This window comes from Mastigoproctus giganteus, chromosome 7, assembly GCF_048544385.1.
Source record: "Mastigoproctus giganteus isolate SK-2022 chromosome 7, ASM4854438v1, whole genome shotgun sequence".
Lineage (NCBI taxonomy): Eukaryota > Metazoa > Arthropoda > Arachnida > Uropygi > Thelyphonidae > Mastigoproctus > Mastigoproctus giganteus.
In genome coordinates this window covers 175407958-175434133 of record NC_143581.1, presented here as the reverse complement: position 1 = coordinate 175434133, position 26176 = coordinate 175407958, and the positions used below count along the sequence as shown (strand labels likewise).

Here is a 26176-nt window from a genome sequence, read left to right as displayed (position 1 = left end):
GCAGTTGATGATGGCATTCTATTAGAGTTTCGTGGTGCACATTGGATTTTTAATAATAATATTATTAATATCAATTTATTTCCGAAGAAATGTCCCTTTAGAGCTATAGGACACGAATTAAATACAGAGGACACGACTTACATACAGAGATTAAATATAAATGACAGACAAATGCATTGTGTACAGAGCCCAGATACAATACACGGCCTTAAACAGCCTCTGGTGAAGATACATAAAGATACAACAAATAAAAGTACATACAGATACATAAGAGCGTGGATAGCGCGGCATTACAGAGTCCACCTAGAACATGACGAGGGCATACATGTCTGCAAGAATGGAAGATCTGTAGGTTCTGTCCTTGCAGAGCTTCTCAACGTCTATGGCTAATCTATTCAACATTTGGAAGGAGTTATGTGGAAACATATTGTCCAGGAACGACATGCTACGCAGCTTCGATCTGTATGGAGATGTGCTGGACTGGCATCTTCTCCTGTCTGACGGTCTGGTGATGATATCCCATATATCAGGTGAGCTCAGTTTTCCGGATAGAAGCTGAAAGAGGGTAAGAAGGTTCCTAGAGATGATGTGATACCTCCAAGGAAGCGTATTAAGATTGGTGACCAGAACAGATTTTGAGATTGTAGGTGTTAGCCCGTCAACCCTATTTGGCCATTTCAAAATCCAGTATTCCAGGGAAAGGAACCTGGCTTGGTATGATGAGGGTGCTGAGGACCATATAGTCAAGGCATATAAAGGAATTGGAATTATGCATCGAAGAATGTATTTGATGATAAGGTCCGGGTTATGGAAGTTGGAGATCTCCTGTTTTACTACCCATGAAGCCGAATATGTTTTCATTCGAGTGGCATTAAAGTGAAGCAAGAAGGTGAGATTTTTGTCCCAGGTGACACCCAAATCCTTATGTTGTGTGACTTTTTGAACTTGAGAGTTCGCTATAAGGATGTTCACATCGTTGGTATTTTTCTTCTTGGTGATAATGAGTTGTGAAGTTTTCTCTTTGTTAATGGAGAGCCCAATCGCATGAAGGTAATTTTCCAGTTCATTTAGCTGTCGGTTGGAGCTCACAGTAATAGACTGGGGGTATTTTGTGAGTGATGATGAAGAACGTAATATCATCTGAGTAAGTGGTAAAATTAGTATGGTTTGCTAGGAAGGGTTCTAAAGATGCGGCGAAGAGGGCGGCAGAGAGAACGCCCGCTTGGGGGAGCCCACTGGAGCAGAGAATGCGATGATTATGGTTCTGATTTCTGATCCATAGGGTCCTGGACTGAAATAGTTTCCTAAGGAGAACTAGTATGTGGCCAGAGATTTTGAAGTAGTTGCACAGTATGGTACATAATGCATGGGTGGACAGATTGTCAAAGGCCGCTTTAATGTCGAGGAACACGATATCCAGTTGCTCTTTGTTGCTTAAGGTACCTTCAATTCTGAACAGTGTGTCCACGAAGTTGGTGATCGTGGATCGTCCAGGTAGTACACTATGGAGGTTTGTGGCCGAACATGTGATGGATGAGAGCAGGAAGTATGGCTTTTTCCAAGATTTTGAGGAAGGTGCATCCTACGGAAAGTAGTCATTAGGCGATTTTGGGTTGGACTTTTTTGGAACGGGAGAAACATAATATTTGTTCCAGATGGCAGGGTAAACTCCTGTTTCGAGGATGGAGTTGAATGCATCAAGCAAGAGGTCTATGATATATACACTGCATAGTTTAATCACGAAAACAGGGAATCCATCCGGGCCAGTGGTAGACTTGTTGGGAAGACTGTTGATGACCTCAGTAAGACGTTCCTTTGTGATGACTATTTTATCCTGATTAGCTGGTGGATTAACCCGAATAAAGGGGTTTGGGGCAGGTAGGAGCTTAGTTTCGAGCGAATTAGCCCACACGAGGAAGATGTCAGTGGTCATGGGGGACTGTTGGTTCTTGTTGGTGTAGATTCTTTTCCCAAGTTTCATTTTGTGTCCAATCCAGTCGTTCTGTGCTTTCCTCCGAATGCGTAGGAAGCGTGCCCGATGTTTTTTTATAGAGCTGGTAGACGGCTAGATGCAGTGTCCTTTGCCATTTCCTGTATAGTTTCTGTTTCATGATGAAGGCTAATTTTGCGTTGCTGGTAAACCAGTTCTTGGTCCTGGAAGACAGGCAGACGGATTTGAAAGCCCCTTCACGGGCGATCAGTGTACATTTTGATGCTACAGGTTATCTGGAAATTGTTTCCACCAAACGCATCTCTTCGTGGCTGCAGTATATCCTTCTGCCAATGAGTTCTTTCAACAGGATAATGTGTCACGTCACAAGGCCAATAATACAGCACTGGTTCCGTGAATGTGTGTATGAATAAAGCCTCCTGTGGTGACCTCCCCCACACCAGATTATCTCCAAACGATCGTCTGTGAGATGAGATGGAATAAGCTCTTTAGAGTAAGGATCCGCAGCAATTCAATTGCATACAACTGTGGAGAGCAATTGATCAACACGGGCTAGCAGCGCTGTAGCACACTTTCGATACTTCGTTCAGTCCATGCCACGATGAATCCAGAGTGTTCTGTCCGCTACAAGGGAGGGACATAGCGAAAATATTTTTATGTCCCGGCTGACATCCCTTATTATCCGTGCTTTTTAATCTTGTTTGAAGGAAATAGTTTTGAAGAAAAATTCCGTACAGCAAATTCCTTTCAAAGTTCAACTGTGCCTAAACTGTATTGGTTTGCTACGAAAGAAAAGCTTTATTTGAAAATATTGAATGGCACTATATAATACGTATTGTAAATGGCTTTTGAAGAATTCGCTTGAATTAAAATTAGATGCCGCAGAAGTATTCAGTATCACATCCGCATTCCATATTTTTAAACTATTATGTTATTTCTCTTAATAACCCCTGCAGTGCGCAATAGTATGGCGGATGAGCGCTGTCTCGAAAAAAAAAATAATAAAAATATATAAATTTATTTACTTATTTTAAAGTTATTTTTTTAACTAAATAAAGTTTATTTTATATTTCTATATTTGACTCACTATATGCGTTGTTTAGAGCATGTTATCTTAGTCTTATCTTATTTCTAATTCAATAGTATTTTCAGCGATCACTCGTAATTAATTAATGAACGAAATTCTTTACGACGGTTGATTTTAAAATTATAGATTATTGTAAAAACATTACGCAGCATAAATATCGAATACATTCGAAGCGAAAATAACTGTTTTAAAAACCATTTTATTCTCTAGTACAATTAATTGTATCATAAAGCCCATTAAATGATTAGCACATTAAAAATACCATGAATTATTTTTTACACGTTAAATAAAATACATTAAATCGTATTACTTCTTCCTATTATTGAATTGGTTATGCTTGTTTGGAATTCAACGTAAACACGTAGAACTACTGAAAATCATCTAAAACATATTACAACATTTTATACGGGATTTAACGGTCGTTATCTGCTTTCGTAGAGCAAATTATGGGGCCTGTTTTGCTGGTTATAACATTAATCTGTTTGTACCAGTCGGATTTTTATAGTTATTACGTTTTATGGACCAAGTCATCCAAAACATCACTAAATGACAGCAGTGAATTTCGACATTCTCGAGTTGTAGGTACAATAGCTTTAGCTTGTTTAATGGCATAGCTGATTCACTCATAAAAAGTTCATATTCACTAAGGGTTGTTTGTTTTTGAGTGAGATGTCCCATTAATGGGACGCCAAACAGTCCCTTTTTTTTTCTTTTTTTTTACTACAGTGCCATATTATTTAGAAGTTACATGAAAATTTTATTACATTGCACACACAATACGCAAATGGTAATTTTTTTCAATTCTATTATATATTAGTTAAGTTGAGTAATCAAATTAATAAAGTTGAGTGCCAAGCAGGAAATAATCATTGGCACTATTAGGACTTAAACACTTATATCCGATATCTATAACATTCAGTTTTATAAGTAAGACGTATTATATGGATAGCATTTCAGGACAAAAGTATTTAAAGAAATCACTCATAATAAAATGATGTTTATTAATTCATCATCTGTTCTCAAGAGACACGAGTTTATAATACAAAAGAGCAACGTAAGTCAAAGCATAAAGTAATCCAGGATGGACGTTTCGAAAATAAATTATGCCAGTCATGTGTTCGCGATTCGCATGCGCACTACGCAGTCCCACGTGTCGCACTGCTGTTTCGGCTAGTGTGTCCTGTTTTCTTATTTTTTAAAATGTGGCCGACTTAATATAAAAGTACCAAGCACTCCTATTCTTTAATATTACTAATAAATATATATATATAAATGAACATTTTCCCTTTAGAGTTCGAGTTTCCCTTTGAATCGGGAGTGGGGAGCTTTGATACGCATCTATTTCAGTTAGCAGTAACTCCACCTTTGCTAGATGATAAATTTCAAATTTTTAATATAGTACCAATCACACAAAATAACTATATTTCAATACTATACTTCTTTTTCTCTGCACTTCGCGTACAGGATATTCACATCATAGTACTCTTTTAAAATTTAAAAGATAATTAGTACTGTATATCATTTAGGTCTGTTCTTGGAAGTGAACGCAATTTGAACTCGATACAGCTTAACATTACGAGGAGTATAGTGCAGGCCTCAAAAAAAGTGTCACAGACATTTTTGAAGCCTGGGCTAATTAGTATCAAAAGAAAAAAAAAATAGAAATTTTTTCAAATGGTATAACAAATAAATTAAAATCATTAAGAAAAATAATGAATTACTTAACAGACATATTTATGAATTAAAGATGGGACAAAACCTGCTGACGATTATGCTAAAAACTAGTAAGCGTCAATAAATATCAGAATTCCACATCATGTGGGTTCCATGTTTGATCGTAGTCGGTGTGTTGAATAAGTAAACTTTTAATTAGTCGCTTCCTGTGGTGTTTTTTAAAGTTATTTCAAGGTGGATAAGTTCCTTATAATAAACGGAAATCACGTGAACGGAGTGATCCATACACAAATCCTGTCAAACTGAACGTCTTTGCTGAAGGAGAATTTACACTGAGTGATCACTGAATTATGACCACCACCTCTATGAAAACTGAATGCGAACCGTTGATCACGAGATACGAAAATACGCAGTTATTCGACCTACGTAGCATAAATAAGGTGTCAGTGGTTCAGTAGGTAGTAAAATTCCGAGCGTGATGGGTAAAAGGAAGGATTTATCGGACTTTGATAAAGGACGGATTGTGGGTTCTCGACGAACTGGTGCCTCGATTTCCCAAACGGCTGAAATGGTGGGGTGTTCGAGAGTCGCCGTAGTTAAAGTGTACCAGGACTGGCGTCAAAATATTAAAACGACCCCAAGGAAAAACTGTAAAGGTCAGCGAAAGGCTGATGTTAGAGGTGAGCGCCAGGTCAGACAACTCGTACAGGCGCAGCACTATTGAAGAGTTGACTACTCAATACAACATGGCTGAACCCGGAACAATATCTGCCATGACCATGCGCCGCACGCTCGCATGTTATGGCTACACCAACAGACGACCCCTACGGCATCCTCTCCTAACCAAGGTTCATCGACGTAAACGACTCGCCTGGTGAAAAGAGCATGCAAGTTGTTGATCGTTAGAAGACTGGAAGAAGGTGTGTTGGTCGGATGAGTCACGTTATTTACTCCGTGGATGATCGTGTACGAATTTGGCGTCAACAACATGAGGCTCTTCATCCATCATGCATGGTATCAAAAGCGCAGGCGGTGGAGGCGGTCATATGGTGTGGGGCATGTTTCACTGGCAGGAACTTGGACCCCTGGTGCATGTGGAACAACGTATCACTGGTCTTCGCTATCGTCAACTGCTTGCTGACTGTGTACACCCCGCTATGTTACACTTTTTCCCGAATGGCGATGGTGTCTTCCAAGATGACAATGCACCGTCGTGCACTTGTTGTGCAGGAATGGTTTGAGGAACACAGTTCTGACTTCCAGTATATCGATTGGCCTTCGAACTCTCCCCGGTATCAATCCCATAAAGCACTCGTGGGACACTATGGAAAGGCATATCAGGCGTCTGGATACACCAATCATCCTACACCTGCATTGCTGACCGCATTACACACAGCTTGGTTGGCCATACCTTCTGAACGATTCCGATATCTTGCTGAATCAATGCCACGTTGGATAGCTGCTGTACTGAGGGCAAAGGGAGGACCTACGAAGTATCAGGTAGGTGGTCATAATTCAGTGATCACTCAGTGTAAGTGTTCTATCGCGAAAAACTAGTGAACTTTCTCGTTAATCAATAGACCATTTCTTAGCATTCGATTTAAAGAGAAAAGAAAAAAAAATAATTCAATCCTACTATGTAATTTATGTAGCTAAAAATTCTAACCAATCGTTTGATCCCAACAGACTAAGGGGTATAATTTTGACCTTAACCACAATATATATGAGGTTCATGAAATATTTTCGTAATGATTCTGTCAAAGATTATTATGAATAAAACCTTTTTACATTAACACAAGTTTCTATATGTTACAATAATTTTACTTTATTCTATATTTTGAAATACGAATGCCCAAGGTTATAATTATGCGTTGATATTATCTGGATGATGTGCTGGCTGAAAAACCAGGTTAACCACAGGGAAAATAATTATACACAATGTTCTTTTTCTGTGATGATATCAAATACTGCATCATGTCTATTTTATTTATTTATAAAAAAGCCCTTCGAAAACTAATCGTCAGTCTGCACAATTATTTCGCACCTGTCATTGCACAGCTATTTTACATCTAATACAAATCCTAGAGCCACCCCGTTATCGGGCACAAACATAATGAACTTGGTTTTATATTTCACGAGCAAGATGAGACCAACTGTTTGTTCGGATGACAGCTCCAGATGAGGGCGTAATCGCTTTAATATACATGTATTGTAATACTTTAGTGCTTTGATATTATCTCTAAGGTTTTGTTAAACTACGAAATATCTTTTGTTAAACTACGAAAGGATGAAGAAAAAATTAAAAATCTGAGAAGGGAAAAAATTTAAATCGGATCAGAAGTTAAATTCCAAATCTGTCGTGAGTCATATTCATACACTATTTTAGAGGTTTTTGAAGGCGCCTGAAAGTGAAGGAAGGGTGCTACAGCAGTCATCGATCTTTATCAAATCAGAGTTGTTTATATTCAAGCATTAATATATTTCTATATATATATATTTATGTAATCTGTGGCTAATGAAAATTAGCCACAGATTACATAAATGTGCAACGTTTATCTAGTTAATCACGAGCCACAACATTCAGCTCTGCGAGGCATGTGTTTATAATCGTCCACTCCGGATGGCAAATCTACATTTTATATCTTAGCGAAAGCCATATAAATGAGTTCGAGAGCGATAAAAATGTGTACGTAATTATCTAAAAACAAAACAAGTTGTTTCATTACTATGGAAGCGACACCATAGTGAAACCGTCGGTGGATCATAAACAATTCCAAATGTTATCTGAGAGAGAAAAAAACCCATACACTGGAAACACATCATAAACAAGTCAGTACTCACTGCTTACATTTCCGGCTAGTTCGATTTTTTCTTAAATTCATTGAATTTTTCTGTTTTTTTTTTAATGAAAATAAGAACATTTCACCAATTAATTAAATAAAAACACTGTACTACAAAATGAGTTGTTTTTTTCTATAAAGAGAAATAAGTGATTACAGTAATACTTTCTTTTAGGGAAAAACATTAAATTTAGATAACATTCCACCTTCCCATCTGGCTTTACACATCGAGAAGTCCTCTTTTACCTCCGCGATGATGGTATGATAGCTTCGCCACCGAGGTGGTATTCCTAACTCCAAGGAATATTTTTTAAACGGTGGGATATTCAAAATCTTTTTTGTGATCAGATGAGTTACTTTTTACTTTTCAAGCAGAATATCACACCATAAACGAGACTAAGTAACTTTATCTTGTTGAATCCAGAGATAAAAACAGGCAGCTCACTGTCTCTCACTAAGTGACCCACTCCACACTGGTAGCGTTAGTACGAGGAAGAAGTAATATGAGTGGCATTGAGCCACCTGTTTTTCTCTACATATTAAAGCAAAACACAAAATAAACATTTATTTGTATCATTAAACCGATATTCCAGTTCGTTTAGTTATATAAAAAAGTGTAAATGTTCCTTGGCCTATTAACAGACATTTAATTATAATTAAATTACTAAAACATATCTACGATTAGATCATTAAATCATGTTTCAAATGTTAGTCTATACAAGGTTTCTTTTCCAATTTTTTTTTTTTTTGGTCTTACTGACTTTTGTCACCTTTTTAATTTTAAATTCTTTAGGATTACGGTTTTTAGCGACAGCAATACAGGTTGTAACCTAATAATATAAACAACCCTTAATTCTACAAAAAATATATATTTTTATTTTTTATATTGTAAGCCTAAATATTTTTACTTTATTTCTAAGCATTTGCACTACGAGTTTCTGTGAAATGTCCTCTTAACATGATTAAAACTAAAAATCTCGTTTCATGGACGTTTAACCAACTGCATATTTATTCCGCTGTATTCAAATCTTATGACAGTTCCTTTTGATTTACATAATACCAAATCAATTCTTTTCATTTGATTTCAACTCTTGCGTTGAAATATCCCCCTGCAGTCCTATGTCCGTAATACTTTTGACAAGATGCTGACAGATCGAGCATGGAGAATTTATTCTGTTCTAACTTTAGTACTGGTAGAACTTTAGTTTTAAAAAAAGTTTTTTTTTTAGTTTTAAAACCTTAATTCCTCTATGAGATTTTGAATGCTTTATACTTAACCAAGAGGATAACACATGAATAGCTTCGTTGTTTTCCGTGTAAACTAAGAAAGTTATTTCGAAATTTCTTGCTAACCTATCATTGTTTTTCGGTGATTTCATATTCAAAAAAGCTAATTAAATGATGCTGTTTATAAAACCGAATTTTTAAAAACACAAATTGCGAAATCAGAATTTTTAATTAATTTTCGGTATGTTAGAATATTCCAAATTGCAAGTGGAAGTTAAAGAATCGATTAGTTATGCCAGTAAACTGTGGGGGGTGGTTTGTGGAAGTTAGATTCTGGGGGGATAATATTTTTTCTTTTATTATTTATTATTTATTTATTTCTGTAATCATAAATCTCGTTATCTCACGTTATCCTTCCAGACCCACCTCTTTTAACTTTGTATTTCTCAATTAAATTTCCCCCTTAATTTACCTCCCCTCCACGTTAACACCTGACTTGTATACTGCACAGAAGATCACAGATTCTGGGGGAATAATAGTTCGTGTATGTCTCCTCTGGACTGGCTGAGTATTCAGAATGACTCAATACTACACATGATAAACATATACAAATTTGTTTATTTCACAGTATATACATTAAAGAATTGTATCATACAACATCAATTGGTATAATGTTAATAACTGGCATTATATGTGTGTTAAGATGTAAAATTAATAGCAAATGATATAATATGTCTCTTCGTGTCTTTCTGCTTTTTCTCCTTCTGGTTTAGGTTACATCTCATAACATTATTTTTACTTTCTAACAGTTAAACTTCCCAACTGGAATTACCTCAGTGGGCTTAACACCTCTATGGATATTGTCCTAGATTTATAAATCCCCGCTATAATCTTTCATTAATTTATCCCTTCCAAAATAATTCAATCTTAATATCTTGTAACGTTTCTAGTACATAGAACACCTTTACATCTTAACTTAGAACATACCAGTCTCAAGTACATGTATCTAATTCTTCCTTGCTTTAACTTATCCTTGAGATGAAGTACATACATCTATGAACCCTTTTCTTCCTTTTATACTAATCAATACCAAATCTACTATCAACTAAATAAACATTTTTCTAAAGTCCTTCTCTTCAAATCTACTATCAACTAAATAAACATTTTTCTAAAGTCCTTCTCTTCAAATCTAGCTTAAAATTATTATCTCGTACTTACATATTAACTTAGGGAATCACTCTTTACACTACCTTTTCTCAGTTCAGGGGCGACTCATCATCGACAGCATAGGGCATCATCAGGCTCCAACTGGAATTTTTCATCGGCAAAGTACTGCTGTTCATCTACAGGGATTCTCCTACGTTCAGGAACTCGCTCTTCTTTCCATACGGCTATTAAATAAGTTGCTCCGGCCTGCTTTTTGGGCGTCTGATCAGTTCGACGAAACTGGGAAGCATAATAGAATTATCGGGACTCTTCTTACTGCTTTATTAAGAAGCCTGGCTATGTAGCTCTTCCTTATCTTTCATTACCGAGGCTTTTCGATCCTTTTCTTTTTTCAGCTCCAGCATAGGTGTTTCCATCTTTCAACGGTTATCTCCTTCCTATTCCAAAAACTCTTAAACAGCATCTCCCACAACTCATTACTCTGTCCGCTACTTTCTGGCGATTCTCCCGGCACTTCTCGGGATTTCTTTCCAGCCGCACATCACTCAGGCATCTCCACGGGAACTCTCCAAACTTCCACACTGCCAAAAACTCACCACTCTCCCACAAAAAACTTCTCACTTCCCTCTTGCATCTGCCTTTTGTTTCAGCCGCTCATTCTATTTTAATCCAATCGTCGTTCGTTCTCCATCATCTCATTATTCTCATTCGCTCTCTCCCACTTCTTCCGTTTTTTCTTGGCCCTCCCTCTACTGGGGTAACTTCCTGTTTACGAAATTTTCATCAACTTCGATGAACTACAGGGCGTCTAGAAATTTCTAGATATTTCCTTGTGATCATTCCCGATTCACTTACCGCCATTAGTCCACTCTGTTTCTTCTCTACCGCTCCTTGAAATTAGTAAGTGCTCAAGGAGTCGGTCTGTTTCAAATAGCGGCAGCCATTTCTACATAGTGTATATCGCATCCAGGGTTTTCTTCACCCTCCTAGTTCTTAAAATCTTCCTCACCACAAGGGGGAATCGGTTCCCTTGTTCTTTCTTCCAAAGAGCTGCTCACTTTCTGTTTATGCGACCATGAACTGGCCTTGCGGTGCCCCCTTTGTACTAGTGTTCCAGTGCTCCCATTGTCTTGTGTACCGTCCTGCTACCTCCCGTTGTTACGTTAATCCTCCCCTACTTGACTGTAAGGTACAGAGCGATCGAAATCTGGTTGAAGATCATCCTATGTAAATAATATTATTTACTATTTACATCTTTTTTTTCTTGTTATGTTATAATATTTATAACATAACATTCGCTAGGATAAGTGTAAGAATTTTGTTCTTACATTCCTTCCGCCTCCCTCTAAAATTTATATCCCCATTATAAATTTTTTACAGGTTCCCTGCTTGTGCGTCTTCTTCCATGGCCTACTTATTAACAACAACTGTATATTCCCTTTTGATCTGTCTCCAAGCAAGTACATGCCAACACCTTTAATTGCCCTTCTAGATTATCCTAAATACTATAATATACATGTACACTACTTAAGTGTATATTTTGGGCTTCACTAAAACTATTCCCATCCCATGTTCTCATTAAATGCTGCTCCTAGACACATTTGTTGTAGCCTGTTTGTCTCTTTCAACTTGAGGGCCCTTTTCCCATAGGAAGTTTCAGTTATGTGGTTCCATGGCCATTCGATTCTTTTCTGCTCTGTTGATTCATTTACCAAGTTGTCATTCTTTTCACCTCCACTTTCTTCCACTTTATTTAACATTTCGCTATCTTCATGTTTCTCTTTATCTTTCTCCTTTACTTCTAATGTTCCTACGTGTAGTGTTTTGGTTCTATTCCGCCGTCTGGGTCCCTTCTTTCGCCCTTTCACATCAATTTTTTCAGTCTCTTTCCACTTCTTTTCTTTCTTTTCAATTTCCGAGCTTGATCTCTTATCGTTTCTCTCACCTACCGGACTTCCATAATTCATCTCTCTCATTTCTGGCCTATCCTTGCACTCTATTGGACCAAATATGAAGTTTCTTGAGCGCCAAGGATAAAATCGACCTGTCTTGATCTTCCATGACTTTCTGGGATCAGTATTCCCATACTTGACTCCCTGATCCACCATCTGAGTCCAGCAGAATCTGGCTATATGCCCATATCTGCTACACCTATAACACTTCACTTGCCTTGGATGATTCCTTTTATGTTCTAGGGTGGCCAAAACTATTGGTTCTCTATTCATAAACTTATTTCTATGTGTGTGTGGCTTCCTCCGTGTGCTGCCTGATTTATTGCTCCTTTTTTCACAGGAATTATTTTTCCAGCGTCTAAGATGCAGAGCATTCATGCTTATATGCTGCCCTTGATTTGTGCCCCTGTCTTGGCAGTGTTCATTTCTGTCCCCGTGATATCTATCCCTGTACCAGCAGTTTTTTGCCCAGTGATTGCTTCGCCCGCATATATAGCATTTCTTTCCATATCTTTCTCGCCTAACTTCTTTGACTTCTCCTATACACCCCCTGCTGTATCCACCTCTTGTGATCTGCCCCGTTTGAGTGTTTTCGCCCCACTGTCTATTATTTTGATCTTGAGCGTTCTTTTTTGTGTTCAATTCTCCTAATAATCTATTTAATTTAACTTCCATCCCAGCTATCTGTCTCTCTAGCCCCTCTAGCTTATTTTTGCCCCCTTTTTCTTTAGTACTGCTTGGTTTTGTCTCTTCTCCCGTTGATACTATATTTATGTCCCTTCTAATTGCCCCCCGACTTTGGAAATCTAATTTTTGCTCCTCTACGGCTAGTTCCAGGGCCTCTGCTAATGAATTTGGTTTTCTCCTCAAAATTTCTTTTTTGTATTTATCCCTGACCCCCATCAAAAACTGCCCCATCAGGATTTTGTCAAAAGCGCTACTTTCTTTTTCCGATACTTCTGTATTTAATTTTACATTTATAAATCTTTTATGATACTCTTCTACTGTTTCCCTACTTGTTTGAGAGTAGTTATTTAATATACCTATTCCTTCTAGAAAAGAGTTTTTCCGGGAAAATAGCTTTCTTAATATCTTTTCAAATTCATCTAGGGTTTCCACCTCCATCGCTTGGGTCTCCTCTAAATATTTAGTCTGGGCCCTGCCCTCCAGCTTGAATTCCGCCATCATGACTATTTCCAGTTCAGACAGGCCTTCCTTTTCTTTAATCAGTTTTAGTCTCCGTAGAAAATAGTCTATGCTTTCTGATGGCTCGCCCCTAAATGTTTTTAAAAACTTACTTAGTTTGAGTGTCCCCCTACTATCGTTCCCTACACTGGAAATAATAGTTTCTACTGATGTCTCCCGTCCATTATTATTTTCCATTTCTCTATCCCTACTGCTGTTCGCTCTCCTGGTAGCCATGACTTATCTTTGGGGGTTTAACTTAACTAACAATCTAATTCCTCTTTAATTCCAAAATTATATATATCTTAATCAATTCACAACTATATGCACATTACCTCAAATTAATCAACCTATTATACTTACTATTCTTTTTTCTGGCTCGCCAGCTGAATTTTTTCCTCAGTTTCAGCAACTGAATTACTTTTTAATCTGTCGTTCTGAACACCAGCCTTCCGTCGTGAGGATATATCCTGGCTTTGCTCGCCAATTGTGGGGGGTGGTTTGTGGAAGTTAGATTCTGGGGGGATAATATTTTTTCTTTTATTATTTATTATTTATTTATTTCTGTAATCATAAATCTCGTTATCTCACGTTATCCTTCCAGACCCACCTCTTTTAACTTTGTATTTCTCAATTAAATTTCCCCCTTAATTTACCTCCCCTCCACGTTAACACCTGACTTGTATACTGCACAGAAGATCACAGATTCTGGGGGAATAATAGTTCGTGTATGTCTCCTCTGGACTGGCTGAGTATTCAGAATGACTCAATACTACACATGATAAACATATACAAATTTGTTTATTTCACAGTATATACATTAAAGAATTGTATCATACAACATCAATTGGTATAATGTTAATAACTGGCATTATATGTGTGTTAAGATGTAAAATTAATAGCAAATGATATAATATGTCTCTTCGTGTCTTTCTGCTTTTTCTCCTTCTGGTTTAGGTTACATCTCATAACATTATTTTTACTTTCTAACAGTTAAACTTCCCAACTGGAATTACCTCAGTGGGCTTAACACCTCTATGGATATTGTCCTAGATTTATAAATCCCCGCTATAATCTTTCATTAATTTATCCCTTCCAAAATAATTCAATCTTAATATCTTGTAACGTTTCTAGTACATAGAACACCTTTACATCTTAACTTAGAACATACCAGTCTCAAGTACATGTATCTAATTCTTCCTTGCTTTAACTTATCCTTGAGATGAAGTACATACATCTATGAACCCTTTTCTTCCTTTTATACTAATCAATACCAAATCTACTATCAACTAAATAAACATTTTTCTAAAGTCCTTCTCTTCAAATCTACTATCAACTAAATAAACATTTTTCTAAAGTCCTTCTCTTCAAATCTAGCTTAAAATTATTATCTCGTACTTACATATTAACTTAGGGAATCACTCTTTACACTACCTTTTCTCAGTTCAGGGGCGACTCATCATCGACAGCATAGGGCATCATCAGGCTCCAACTGGAATTTTTCATCGGCAAAGTACTGCTGTTCATCTACAGGGATTCTCCTACGTTCAGGAACTCGCTCTTCTTTCCATACGGCTATTAAATAAGTTGCTCCGGCCTGCTTTTTGGGCGTCTGATCAGTTCGACGAAACTGGGAAGCATAATAGAATTATCGGGACTCTTCTTACTGCTTTATTAAGAAGCCTGGCTATGTAGCTCTTCCTTATCTTTCATTACCGAGGCTTTTCGATCCTTTTCTTTTTTCAGCTCCAGCATAGGTGTTTCCATCTTTCAACGGTTATCTCCTTCCTATTCCAAAAACTCTTAAACAGCATCTCCCACAACTCATTACTCTGTCCGCTACTTTCTGGCGATTCTCCCGGCACTTCTCGGGATTTCTTTCCAGCCGCACATCACTCAGGCATCTCCACGGGAACTCTCCAAACTTCCACACTGCCAAAAACTCACCACTCTCCCACAAAAAACTTCTCACTTCCCTCTTGCATCTGCCTTTTGTTTCAGCCGCTCATTCTATTTTAATCCAATCGTCGTTCGTTCTCCATCATCTCATTATTCTCATTCGCTCTCTCCCACTTCTTCCGTTTTTTCTTGGCCCTCCCTCTACTGGGGTAACTTCCTGTTTACGAAATTTTCATCAACTTCGATGAACTACAGGGCGTCTAGAAATTTCTAGATATTTCCTTGTGATCATTCCCGATTCACTTACCGCCATTAGTCCACTCTGTTTCTTCTCTACCGCTCCTTGAAATTAGTAAGTGCTCAAGGAGTCGGTCTGTTTCAAATAGCGGCAGCCATTTCTACATAGTGTATATCGCATCCAGGGTTTTCTTCACCCTCCTAGTTCTTAAAATCTTCCTCACCACAAGGGGGAATCGGTTCCCTTGTTCTTTCTTCCAAAGAGCTGCTCACTTTCTGTTTATGCGACCATGAACTGGCCTTGCGGTGCCCCCTTTGTACTAGTGTTCCAGTGCTCCCATTGTCTTGTGTACCGTCCTGCTACCTCCCGTTGTTACGTTAATCCTCCCCTACTTGACTGTAAGGTACAGAGCGATCGAAATCTGGTTGAAGATCATCCTATGTAAATAATATTATTTACTATTTACATCTTTTTTTTCTTGTTATGTTATAATATTTATAACATAACATTCGCTAGGATAAGTGTAAGAATTTTGTTCTTACAAAACGATATGTACTACTCCACAAACAAGCTATTTTGTTCTGTAGTTTTTAAAACTTAAGGTTACACTAGTGCTTTTAACGATATTCAAAAGTACGACCTGATATCTCTTTATCAAAATTTGGGTGGCCCCTAAAAGGGCCTTTTTATACAAGGCTTCAGCTCAGTTGCTTGTATACTTGGTGACTGCCTTCGTTCCTTCAGACACTGCGTGCTTCGCCAATTCTCCAGGTAACAACAAACGGACTGCAGTTTGGATTTCCCGGCTACTGAGAGTACTTTTTTTGCTACAACGCATTAAACGACTTGCCTCCCCAGCAAGCCGCTCAAACAAATCCATCACAAAACTATTCATAATTTTCATCGCTTTCCCAGAAATTCCAGTATCAGGATGAACTTGCCTCAGAACTTTATAAACGTAAATGCTAAACGTCTCCCTTCTCTTCTTCCTTCCCACCTTCCTGATCCTCGTACTCCCACTACTTCCACTTGCACCACTAGACGGTTGCGACTTGATAGATTTCTTAGATTTACCACTGACACTCATACTACTACTACCACTGAATTTAACAGGCATTATCATTAACAACAAACCCACAAAACACAATAAATAGAACGAAATGAATGCGCAACACGTTTAACTCACGCCTATTTATATTAAAAAGGCGGATTGAAATGATAAGAGGACGTCTTTGTAAGCTCCATACATAAAACTTCATTTCATTGGCAGATTATTAAATATATCAGATAATTTTTTTTTTTTGCATAATTTTATCATTTTATTACTGACTGCTTATTATATTACGTCAGAAGTTCGAATATAATATAATTATATTAAATAAATATACAAATATTTATATTTCTACAGAAACTCTTATGTATTCCAAAAACTCGAGTAGATTTGTTTCTTTTTATTTCCAACTAAACATATTACAAAATTATTATAATAATGATTAAGTTAATAAATGTCAATTCAATAGGAAAATAAATATAACAGAGTATAATTGTAGGTGACTTTTCCCCGTTATATCTGGTAAATCTAATTATGAAGGAAATGATTCATACCAGTTTTTTTTTTTTTTTTTTATTTGTGCATGCTTCATTGCAAGATATATAAAAAGATTAGGATAATTTCACACACACATATTCAAAAATTGCCCAATCTTTTTTACCTAACTGTAGGTAAAAAGTGAAGATCCTGGTATCAGTTGGTTGGTTTGTTGTAGACGCATCAGTAATATTAGACTAACGCAGCCACGTTTATGAAAAAAGCCCATAAAAATTCCTCATGTCATCAACGGGATTCGAACTCAATCTTTGCCACCCAGTGTTGTGCGGACGGTCATTACAGCAACTGTGCTACCCAGGAAGGTCCTAGGTAACAAAATCCGCTTCTAAAGTTTATCTGTTTCCCTGTCACTGTCTGCGGGACTTTTTTTCATTATCAGTTATATTAACAATTTTAATCACAATTATTTTGCCGAGGTTTGGTTGAAAATTTAGAAAAATCTAATGGTCAACTATATATTTTTGGTTTAAAACCACTACTGTAGATGATGGGTTAAATTGGGTTTATTATTATTATATTAGGGTTACCCGTAATTTAATACATAAACCAGTATTTGTGTCTGTAAATTGCGTGTTCTCTGGTCGATTTGCCTGTTTTACTGGACGAAAAAAAACCCAGTTTCTGGGGTGGGGGGGAGGAACCTTGCCTTAGACTTACTAACTCAGCCACTCCGTGGCGTAGTGGACTAAATTTTTAGTGTTAGTCCACTAAAAGCCCAGTAAAGTCCCTCGCGTCACCGACGAGATTCTAACCCGGGCTTTTTCCAATCGATGTGAGGAGGACGGTGACGATACCACTGTGCTACACGCGCAGATAGTAAATGGATATAATCGAATGATCCCTAATCGATTATTTTGATTAATATTTTTCTCTCTCTCTCACTTGAGGCATGTGTATGTGTTTTTGATCCTCGCATTAGCCACATATTCGATTATGCCTTTCTATATAATTGTATATTTAAATAAATGACTATTTAAATAAGTTAAATGTTCATCTGTGATTCTTGTTCTATTTAATTTTAGTTTATATTTAATTATATATATCATTCTTGAGTCATGTAATTTGATTCCATGTGTACTGTACAAGCCATACGATAAATAAATATATATATAATTGCCAAAAAGCCGTAATCAATTATGCACAGGCCATAATCGTTTATGACCTCTGATTATGCCCATCACTAGTTAAAACTCGGGCGGTTTATATCGGCGCAGTACAGCGATGCCCTTGGGCCTTAGTTGCCTCCTCGCTTACTTTAAGTGACTGTATAACTAGACTATTTTGGCTATCTGTTAAATAATTTCCTGACAGTCCTCAAACATTTGTGGCTTCATTTCTATTACTCTTTATGTGGACGGTTACTTTCGTTCATTCTAGATCCACAATATACGTGACGAAGGAAAATGTAATTGGTTTATAATCAGTAAACGGTTCGTAGAAATCCATCGCAATTTCTACAGGTTAGTAATAGGAAGTAACGTCATTTCGGGAAACGTATTCAGTCAGTTTTCTATCAAGCTGAGTGATTAAAACATAAACATACCGTAGTCGTAGTAGCAGTTACTCATTTACTGTTTTTTTTTTTTTTTTTTAACTTTATTTTCTAGTAGTTGTCATCGAGATACAGAAAGAATTTCCATACCAATCGCTGAAAATACAGTTCATTAATTAAAAGTAGATCGATTTAAAGGGTATGGAACTAAAATGTTAAAAAAACAGGAGTCTGATATTTGTTTCTTTTTAATAATAATAATAATAATCTTTTTTGGGCTAAAAAAAACATCATTTAGGCAGTTCGCTTCCTTCTCACTTATGCGCATACAGGGTCAAGGAGGTTTAAATGTCAAAAGACTAATTTTATCTGTAGATTATTTCAGGATTTCCGTCAGATGCTTTTATTATTATTATTATTATTATTAGCCATATGGTGCAAGGAAGCCTGAGGCTTATGCTGCACAAGCCAAAAAAAAAAAAAATTCTGAATTACCCTGAGAGAGAGAGAGAGAGAGAGAGAGAGAGAGAGAGAGAGAGAGAGAGAGAGAGAGAGAGAGAGAGAGAGAGAGAGAGAGAGAGAAACAGGAGTCAGAAGTAGAGAGGAATCACCAAGAAAGAGAAGAATGATAATATCCCGCTCAGGACCCTGGGTGTGCCAAGCCCATACTCACCAGATATGAGCCCCTGGGGTTTTCAACGATTTGTCCTAATTGCACTGGAAAATCAGCTTGAAAGAATGGTCATCTCTCTCAAGTACTTTTCACACGTGGTCAGTCTAAAACGTTTAAAAGAAGAATGATTACTGGATTTAAATTTGAAATTTGCTGTGACTGCTTATTCATCTTTTCATATTTAACAAATTGAAACTTATTTACATTTTTAAACACTAGCACTACATTTTAGTCATTATAAGTACATACAGATATAAATATTCATAATTAATATTTACAAATATCCATAATCAATATTTATAAACATTCATAATCAATATTTATAATTATTCATAACCAATCTTATAAATATTAATAACAAATATTTATAAATATTCATAATCAATATTTATAAATATTCATAATCAATATTTATTCGTTATTCATAATTAATATTTATTCGTTATTCATAATTAATATTTATTCATTATTCAAATTATTCATAATTTAGTAACTAGTGCTTATTATTCATAATAATCTCATCAATAACATGGATCTAAATTCATAATACTCATCACACGATGAAAGCTAGCTTTCAGGAGGAACATAATGTGCTATTTCCTTTCTACCGTTGAATATGACCTAAGCATGAGCTACATCAGTATTTCCCAAACTGTGTTCTGCGGAACACTGGTGTCCCGTAAAAAAATCGCAATTAATAAAAATTCTTTTTTTTTTAATTTTAATTTTGCATGTTTTAGTATTAGTAATGGTCATATGGTGCAAGGAAGCCTATGGCTTATGCTGCACAAGCCAAAAAATAAATAAATAAAATAATGATAATAAAAAAATAAAATAAATAATTAATAAATAATAATAAGAGAAAACGAAACAGATAACCTATGCATTTCCCTCCTCCAGCTGACCTTTGCATTTCTTCAAACTGTAAGCATCTACTATCAATGAAGTAACTTATTCCAGTATATTAAACCCATGTCGGTAACTTATTCAAGTATATTTAACCCATGTAGGTAACTTATTCAAGTATATATAACCCATGTAGGTAACTTATTCCAGTATATTACAGATCACTCTGAAGAATCTCTGTTTGGCGGTGATCAGCGTTAACTACTCTACCAATCTTTACATCTGGCTAAAATAAAACTTTCTGCAATGCAGCCTAAACATCTCTCCCTGTAACTTGAATCCATGGCCCTTAGTTCTAGAATCATTTAGAACCGTGAAACTTTCATCCTCATTCATTTTATTATTGCCTCTCAGAGCCTTAAACACCTCAATCAAGTCGCCTCTAAGATGCCTAGTTTCAAAGCTGTGCACCCACATATTCGAAGTCTTTCCTCATAATGACGTCCTTTTGTCGATCTCACCAGGAGAGATACCCGTCTACTTTTCTCCGTTATATCTGGTAGATCTGACTATGAAGGAAATGATTTTCGCTATGTTTTTTAAATGTGTGCACGTTTCATTGCAAGATATATAAAAATATTAGGATAATTGCGCACGCACACACACACACGAAGCTGGATGTATTTTTTTAGGTGCCTGTTGTTTCCACACTTGAACACAGTATTCCAAGTGTGGTCTAACAATAGCCTTATATAATGGGATTATGATGTTCTTATCTCTACTAGCAAATGTTCGATAATCCGATAAATAATCGATAGGAGACCATAGACCTTCCTTGCAACCTGTCTACAATGCTCGGAGAACTTCATGTCTGACCGTACCGTAACTCCCAAGTCCCTTTGTTCTACTACTGACTTTAGATTCAACTCCACCAAATGTATAAGTTATTTTGGAGTTACTGTTCTCCAGGTGTAAGACCTTGCACTTTGCTGGATTAGAGCATAGTCGCCACTTTTCTGAGGTGTATCTAGGTCACTCTGAAGAAGCTCTGCTTGGCGGTGATCATTAAGTACTCTACCAATCTTTACATCATCTACAAATTTAGACTTCATGCCCTCTATCCCTTCATCGATATCATTTAAGAAAATCAAAAACAACAGTGGTCCCAATACTGATCCTTGGGGAACCCCACTTCTTACATTAACCCAATCTGAGGAATAACCATTTATCAGAATCCTCTGCCTCCTTCCCTGAAGCCATCCAGCTATCCATCTAAGGATTTTACCTTTGATTCCAACCTGTTCCACCTTATAAAGTAACCGTTCATGTGGGACTGAGTCAAATGCTTTGCTGAAATCCAAATAAACAATGTCAAAATTATTTCCTAGATTCAGCTCACAAGTAAACCTGTCAAAATAGCTAACCAGATTTGTTAAACATGATTTTCCCTTTACAAAATCTTGCTGCGTATCCTTCAGCATTCCATTTCTATCCACATGATCCTTTTTTCCACCCTTGATAATTGCCTCCATGATTTTCCCTACTACTGAAGTTAGACTGAACACTAAATTCGGTGATTTCCCACTGCACTCCTAGAATCGCCCTTAGGTATTGGGATACATTGGAACTTTTCCAATTCAACGGAATCTCTCCTGAGTCCAGTGATGCTCTCGTAATTAGGCTCAACAGTTGAACTCACTTGCCGTCTCCTTTAAAATTATAGGGTATATGCCATTTGCCCCAGAAGCCTTACTCGCCTGTAGGCTCGAAAGTTTTTTCCGTTAAATAATCATGTGAAAATTTCAATATCGTTAATTACATATCTTTTCACCTCCACTCCCATAATTTCTCATTAACATAAAGGGTTTTCTTCTGTAAATATCGATTCAAAGTAACTGTTCAGTTATTCTGCAACATCAGCTGGGGTATCTAATTAAAGCTATTCCACGTACATTAACATAAGGGTTCGGTCTGGTATGTCCTTCTCTTTTCTCTCCTTGCCAGTGATTTCTCATAATCTGCTTTTGCCAGCTTAACCTTTTCTGTGTCACTGTTACAGATCAATTTGTAGCTGCTATAGGCTTCAGTACTTTTCATTACTCTGTAACTTTTCCATGCCGTCTTTTTCTGCTCAAGTAATCTGGCAACTTCATTATTAATTAAACTTGGAATACTTCTCATGGAGTATTTTTTAATGGTATATGCGCATTCAAAGCTTCTGAGATCGCATAAAAAACATTATGGGAATCCCATTGTCTCAAAAACTTGACACTAGACATGTTGAACAGACAACTTGTGTGGTAGAGAACTACTAATATTCGTAAAATCGGACAAATGCTAACTTATTGTGATTTTATCTTGTAGAGGAGCTGTGTCCTTATTTTGAATTTAAATCAAGGTTTGAATTTAAGCCAAATAAAAATTGAATATATAGGACATTAAGAAATATAGAAATATTAAGAAATATAGAAATTTTAAGTCAGGAAATCTCTTACCTCAGATTTTTTCAAGAATAACTGCATCCAGGTAAGATGTAATTAGAATTGATGGAAACAGTATTGAAAGACCTGCCTAAAGATAGATGAACCTTGTAACAGGACAAAGCAATGAAAGCAAGCTTTGACCCTAAATTTATGCATGGCGAATATTTGGTTGCAGTTGGGTTTTAGGAGCATCGTCAACTAAGGCCATGTTACTCTGTGTATTTATTTAAATAAACTAAATGTAACAAGGCATATTCTCTATTAGTGAAGCGTTACTTATTCCGGGGTAGTGCAATACTTGGTAACTCGTTGTGAAGGATGATCACAATATGAGATACAGATGAAATGATGCCTTTCACACTACGATCGTAGTTTTTCTTTACGAGTTGTCAAATAGACAACTCGTAAAGAAAAACAAGGCGCAAGGCGCACTGTTTAATTAAAAATCATTTAATTTTACATTAAAAATAAACATTTCTCAATATCTGAATGTTGAGCTGCTAATTATATGATAATTTTCATTTAGTGCAATATCATTAAGTTCTTGGGCTTTATTCTGCGATTTTTATGGTTCTAATATAGTGCAATATCACGAATTTGTGGGCATATTTCACTTTTCTTCTACAATTTTCACTCTTCTCGAGTTTTATCTCTGATGTTATAGTAAATTGAACAGTTATGACAAAAATCATATTTATGGTGAGCTTTCCGTGTTATGAATTTTTGTAGGACTCTAGAATATATGCTACTTTTGTAGTCACTCATAGCGTTAGTACGGAGGGAGGAACCATGTGAGTGACAACATTGGGCTGCCTGTTGTTTTTCCTTCTATATTGAAGCAAAACACGAAGCATACATTTCTTATACATGTACAATTAATCCGATATTCCAGTTCGTTTAGCCATATACAAAAGTGTGTTACGTTCCTTGACCTATTAATAGACATATTTAATTATAAATTACCAAAACAGATTATAAGATCATTAAATTATGTTTAAACGTTATTGTCTGTGCAAGGTTTGTTTTTCATTTTATTTTTCTCTTAACAACTTTTTATACCGTTTCAGCTTTAGACTTATTTCGTCATAGCAATACAGGTTGTAGCCTAATTATAGCCAACGTTTAATTAAAGAAATATTTTTGATATTGTACGCCTAAATATTCTTATTACATTCCTAAGTATTTTATATTTTGCAGTACGAGTTTATGAAATGTCCCGACATGATTAAAAATAAGAAAAATCTCGTTTCATGAACAATTTAGTTTAATCAACTGCATATTTATTCAACTGTATATAACAGTTCCCCTCTTAAAGATTTACATAATACCAACTAAAGGTGAAAGAATTAAAGCGCTAGATATTCCATCAGCTAACGCAGTAATTCTTTTCATTTTGATTTCAACTCCTGCGTTGAAATATCTCCCTGCTGAGAGCGAGCGTATATTCCAACTGTTTTAACTTAATTACTGGTAGAGGGTAGCTTTCTTTAATTTTAAAACTACTTAATTTCCTCCATGAGATTTTGAATACTTTATATGAAGCTATGATACATAGCTTCCTATGGTTTCTGTTTCAGTTAAACCTTTTTATTCCGAAATTTCTCGCTAACCTATCAATTACCTACTTACAATATTGCTGTTTGTAAAACTAAATTTTTATAAAAGTAAATTGCGGAACCATAATTCCTAGATAACTGTCTATAGGTTAGAGTACTGCTAAATGTAAATAGAGGTTAAAAGAATCGATTAGTTATGCCAGTAAACGATATGGCCTTCTACACATCTACCAGCTATTTTATGAACAGTTTTTAACTTTGGCTAAGAATTATATTTGTTACATACTAACGATGTTCAAAAGTACGACCTGATATCTCTTTATCAAAATTTGGGTGGCCCTTAAAAGGGCCTTTTTATACAAGGCTTCAGCTCAGTTGCTTGTATACTTGGTGACTGCCTTCGTTCCTTCAGACACTGCATGCTTCGCCAATTCTCCAGGTAACAACAAACGGACTGCAGTTTGGATTTCCCGGCTACTGAGCGTATTTTTTTTGCTATAACGCACTAAACGACTTGCCTCCCCAGCAAGCCGCTCAAACAAATCCAGCACGAAACTATTCATAATTCCCATAGCTTTCCCAGAAATTCCAGTGTCAGGATGAACTTGCTTCAGAACTTTATACACGTAGACGCTAAACGTCTCCCTTCTCTTCCTCCTTCCCATCTTCTTTCCCCTTTTACTCCCACTACTTCCACTTGAACCACTAGACGATTGCGACTTCATAGATTTCTTAGATTTACCACTGCTACTAGTACTGCTACTACCACTGAACTTAGCTGGCATTATCAATAACGCATTAAAAACAAACCTACAAAAGACAATCAATAGAACGAAATGAATGCGAAACACGTTTAACTCACGCCTATTTATACTAAAACGGCGGATTGAAATGACAAGAGGACGTCTTAGTAAGCTCCATATGTAAACTTTAATTTGATTGGCAAATTATTAAATATATCTTGTAAAACTTTTTTTGCTTAATTTTATATATTTTCAACATCACGGTAGAACGCTCCAATATAATATTAATACTGTATATAATTATATTAAATAAATAAATATGCAAATATTTGTACAGCAACTTTACGTATTCCAAAAACTCAAATTGATTTGTTCCCTTTTATTTCCAACTAAACATATTACATAATAATAATAAATGTTGCCGATTTTATACAGCAAAATTTTAAATCAAAAGCAAAAGAAATATAACAGAGTATAAATTATTTGTAGGTAGCTTTTTCCCGTTTATATCTGGTAGATCTAATTATAAAGGAAATGATTATATCACTTTTTAATTTGTGCACGTTTCGTTGCAGGTTATATAAAACGATTAGGATAATTGCACTCATACATATATTCAAAAATTTCCCAATTTTTTTTACCCAACTGTGGGTAGAAAGTGAAGATCCTAGGTATCGGTTAGTTGGTTGATTGTAGGTGCATCAGAAACATTAGACTTATTCAATCACGTTTATGAAAAAGACCCATAAAAATTCCTCATGTCATTAACGGGATTCGAACTGAAGCCTCTTGCACCCAGTGTGCTTCTAAAGTTTGGCTGTTTCCTTGTCGCTGCTTCGTGAGACTCTCTTTCTCTCTCTCGCTTTAGGCATGTACAGTATATGTGTTTTTGATTCCTGGATCAGCCACACTTTCGTTATGCCTTTCAATATAATTATCAAAAATTCATAATCTGGCACACCCAGGGTCCTGAGGTGGATATCATCATTATTCTCTTCCTTGGTCATTCCCTTCTCTCTCTCTCTCTCTCTCTCTCTCTCTCTCTCTCTCTCTCTCTCTCTCTCAGGGTAACTCAGAATTTTTTTTTTTTTCGCTGGTGCAGCAAAAGCCTCAGGTTTCCTTGCACCATGTGGCTAATGATGATGATAATAATAATAATTAGTTAAGCGCAAGCCATAATTTTTTATTTTCTTCTGACCTCTGATCATACCCATCACCAGTTAAAATACGTGCGGTTTATAGGCACAGTGCAGTGATGCTCGGGGCTTTATTTGCCTCCTCGCTTACTTTAATTAGCTAGTATAACCAGATTCGTTTGACAGTTAAATAATTCCCTAATGTTTCTCAAACATTTGTGGCTTCATTTCTGTTGAGTTGATTATCTGATATACACTTTGGTTACCAGAGAGTTTTAATATGCACATTAATTTCTTAGTTGTCCTTAAGTAGCGTGAAATTTATACAAAATATATTCATTACAGATATCAGTCAACATTCTCTATAAATTCTAGCTTTTTAAATATTTGGTAACAGCGTGTAGATGTTCTTGATGAT

The 26176-nt window shown here is 36.2% G+C and overlaps 2 protein-coding genes across 2 annotated transcripts; both read right to left on the bottom strand.

Moving 5' to 3' along the window:
- Window positions 1-15923: 15923 nt before the first annotated feature.
- On the bottom strand, window positions 15924-16337 carry LOC150083347 (uncharacterized). Its single transcript, XM_090377202.1, has 2 exons — window positions 16264-16337; window positions 15924-16221 (listed from the first exon to the last, which is right to left on the bottom strand). The coding sequence occupies exons 1-2, from the start codon at window positions 16335-16337 to the stop codon at window positions 15924-15926; spliced, it is 372 nt and encodes a 123-aa protein (XP_090233328.1).
- A 7913-nt stretch (window positions 16338-24250) lies between these two features.
- Window positions 24251-24664, bottom strand: LOC150083346 (histone H2B.2-like). Its single transcript, XM_090377201.1, has 2 exons — window positions 24600-24664; window positions 24251-24560 (listed from the first exon to the last, which is right to left on the bottom strand). Exons 1-2 carry the CDS (start codon window positions 24662-24664, stop codon window positions 24251-24253), a joined length of 375 nt encoding a protein of 124 aa, XP_090233327.1.
- Between the last annotated feature and the right edge of the window lie 1512 nt (window positions 24665-26176).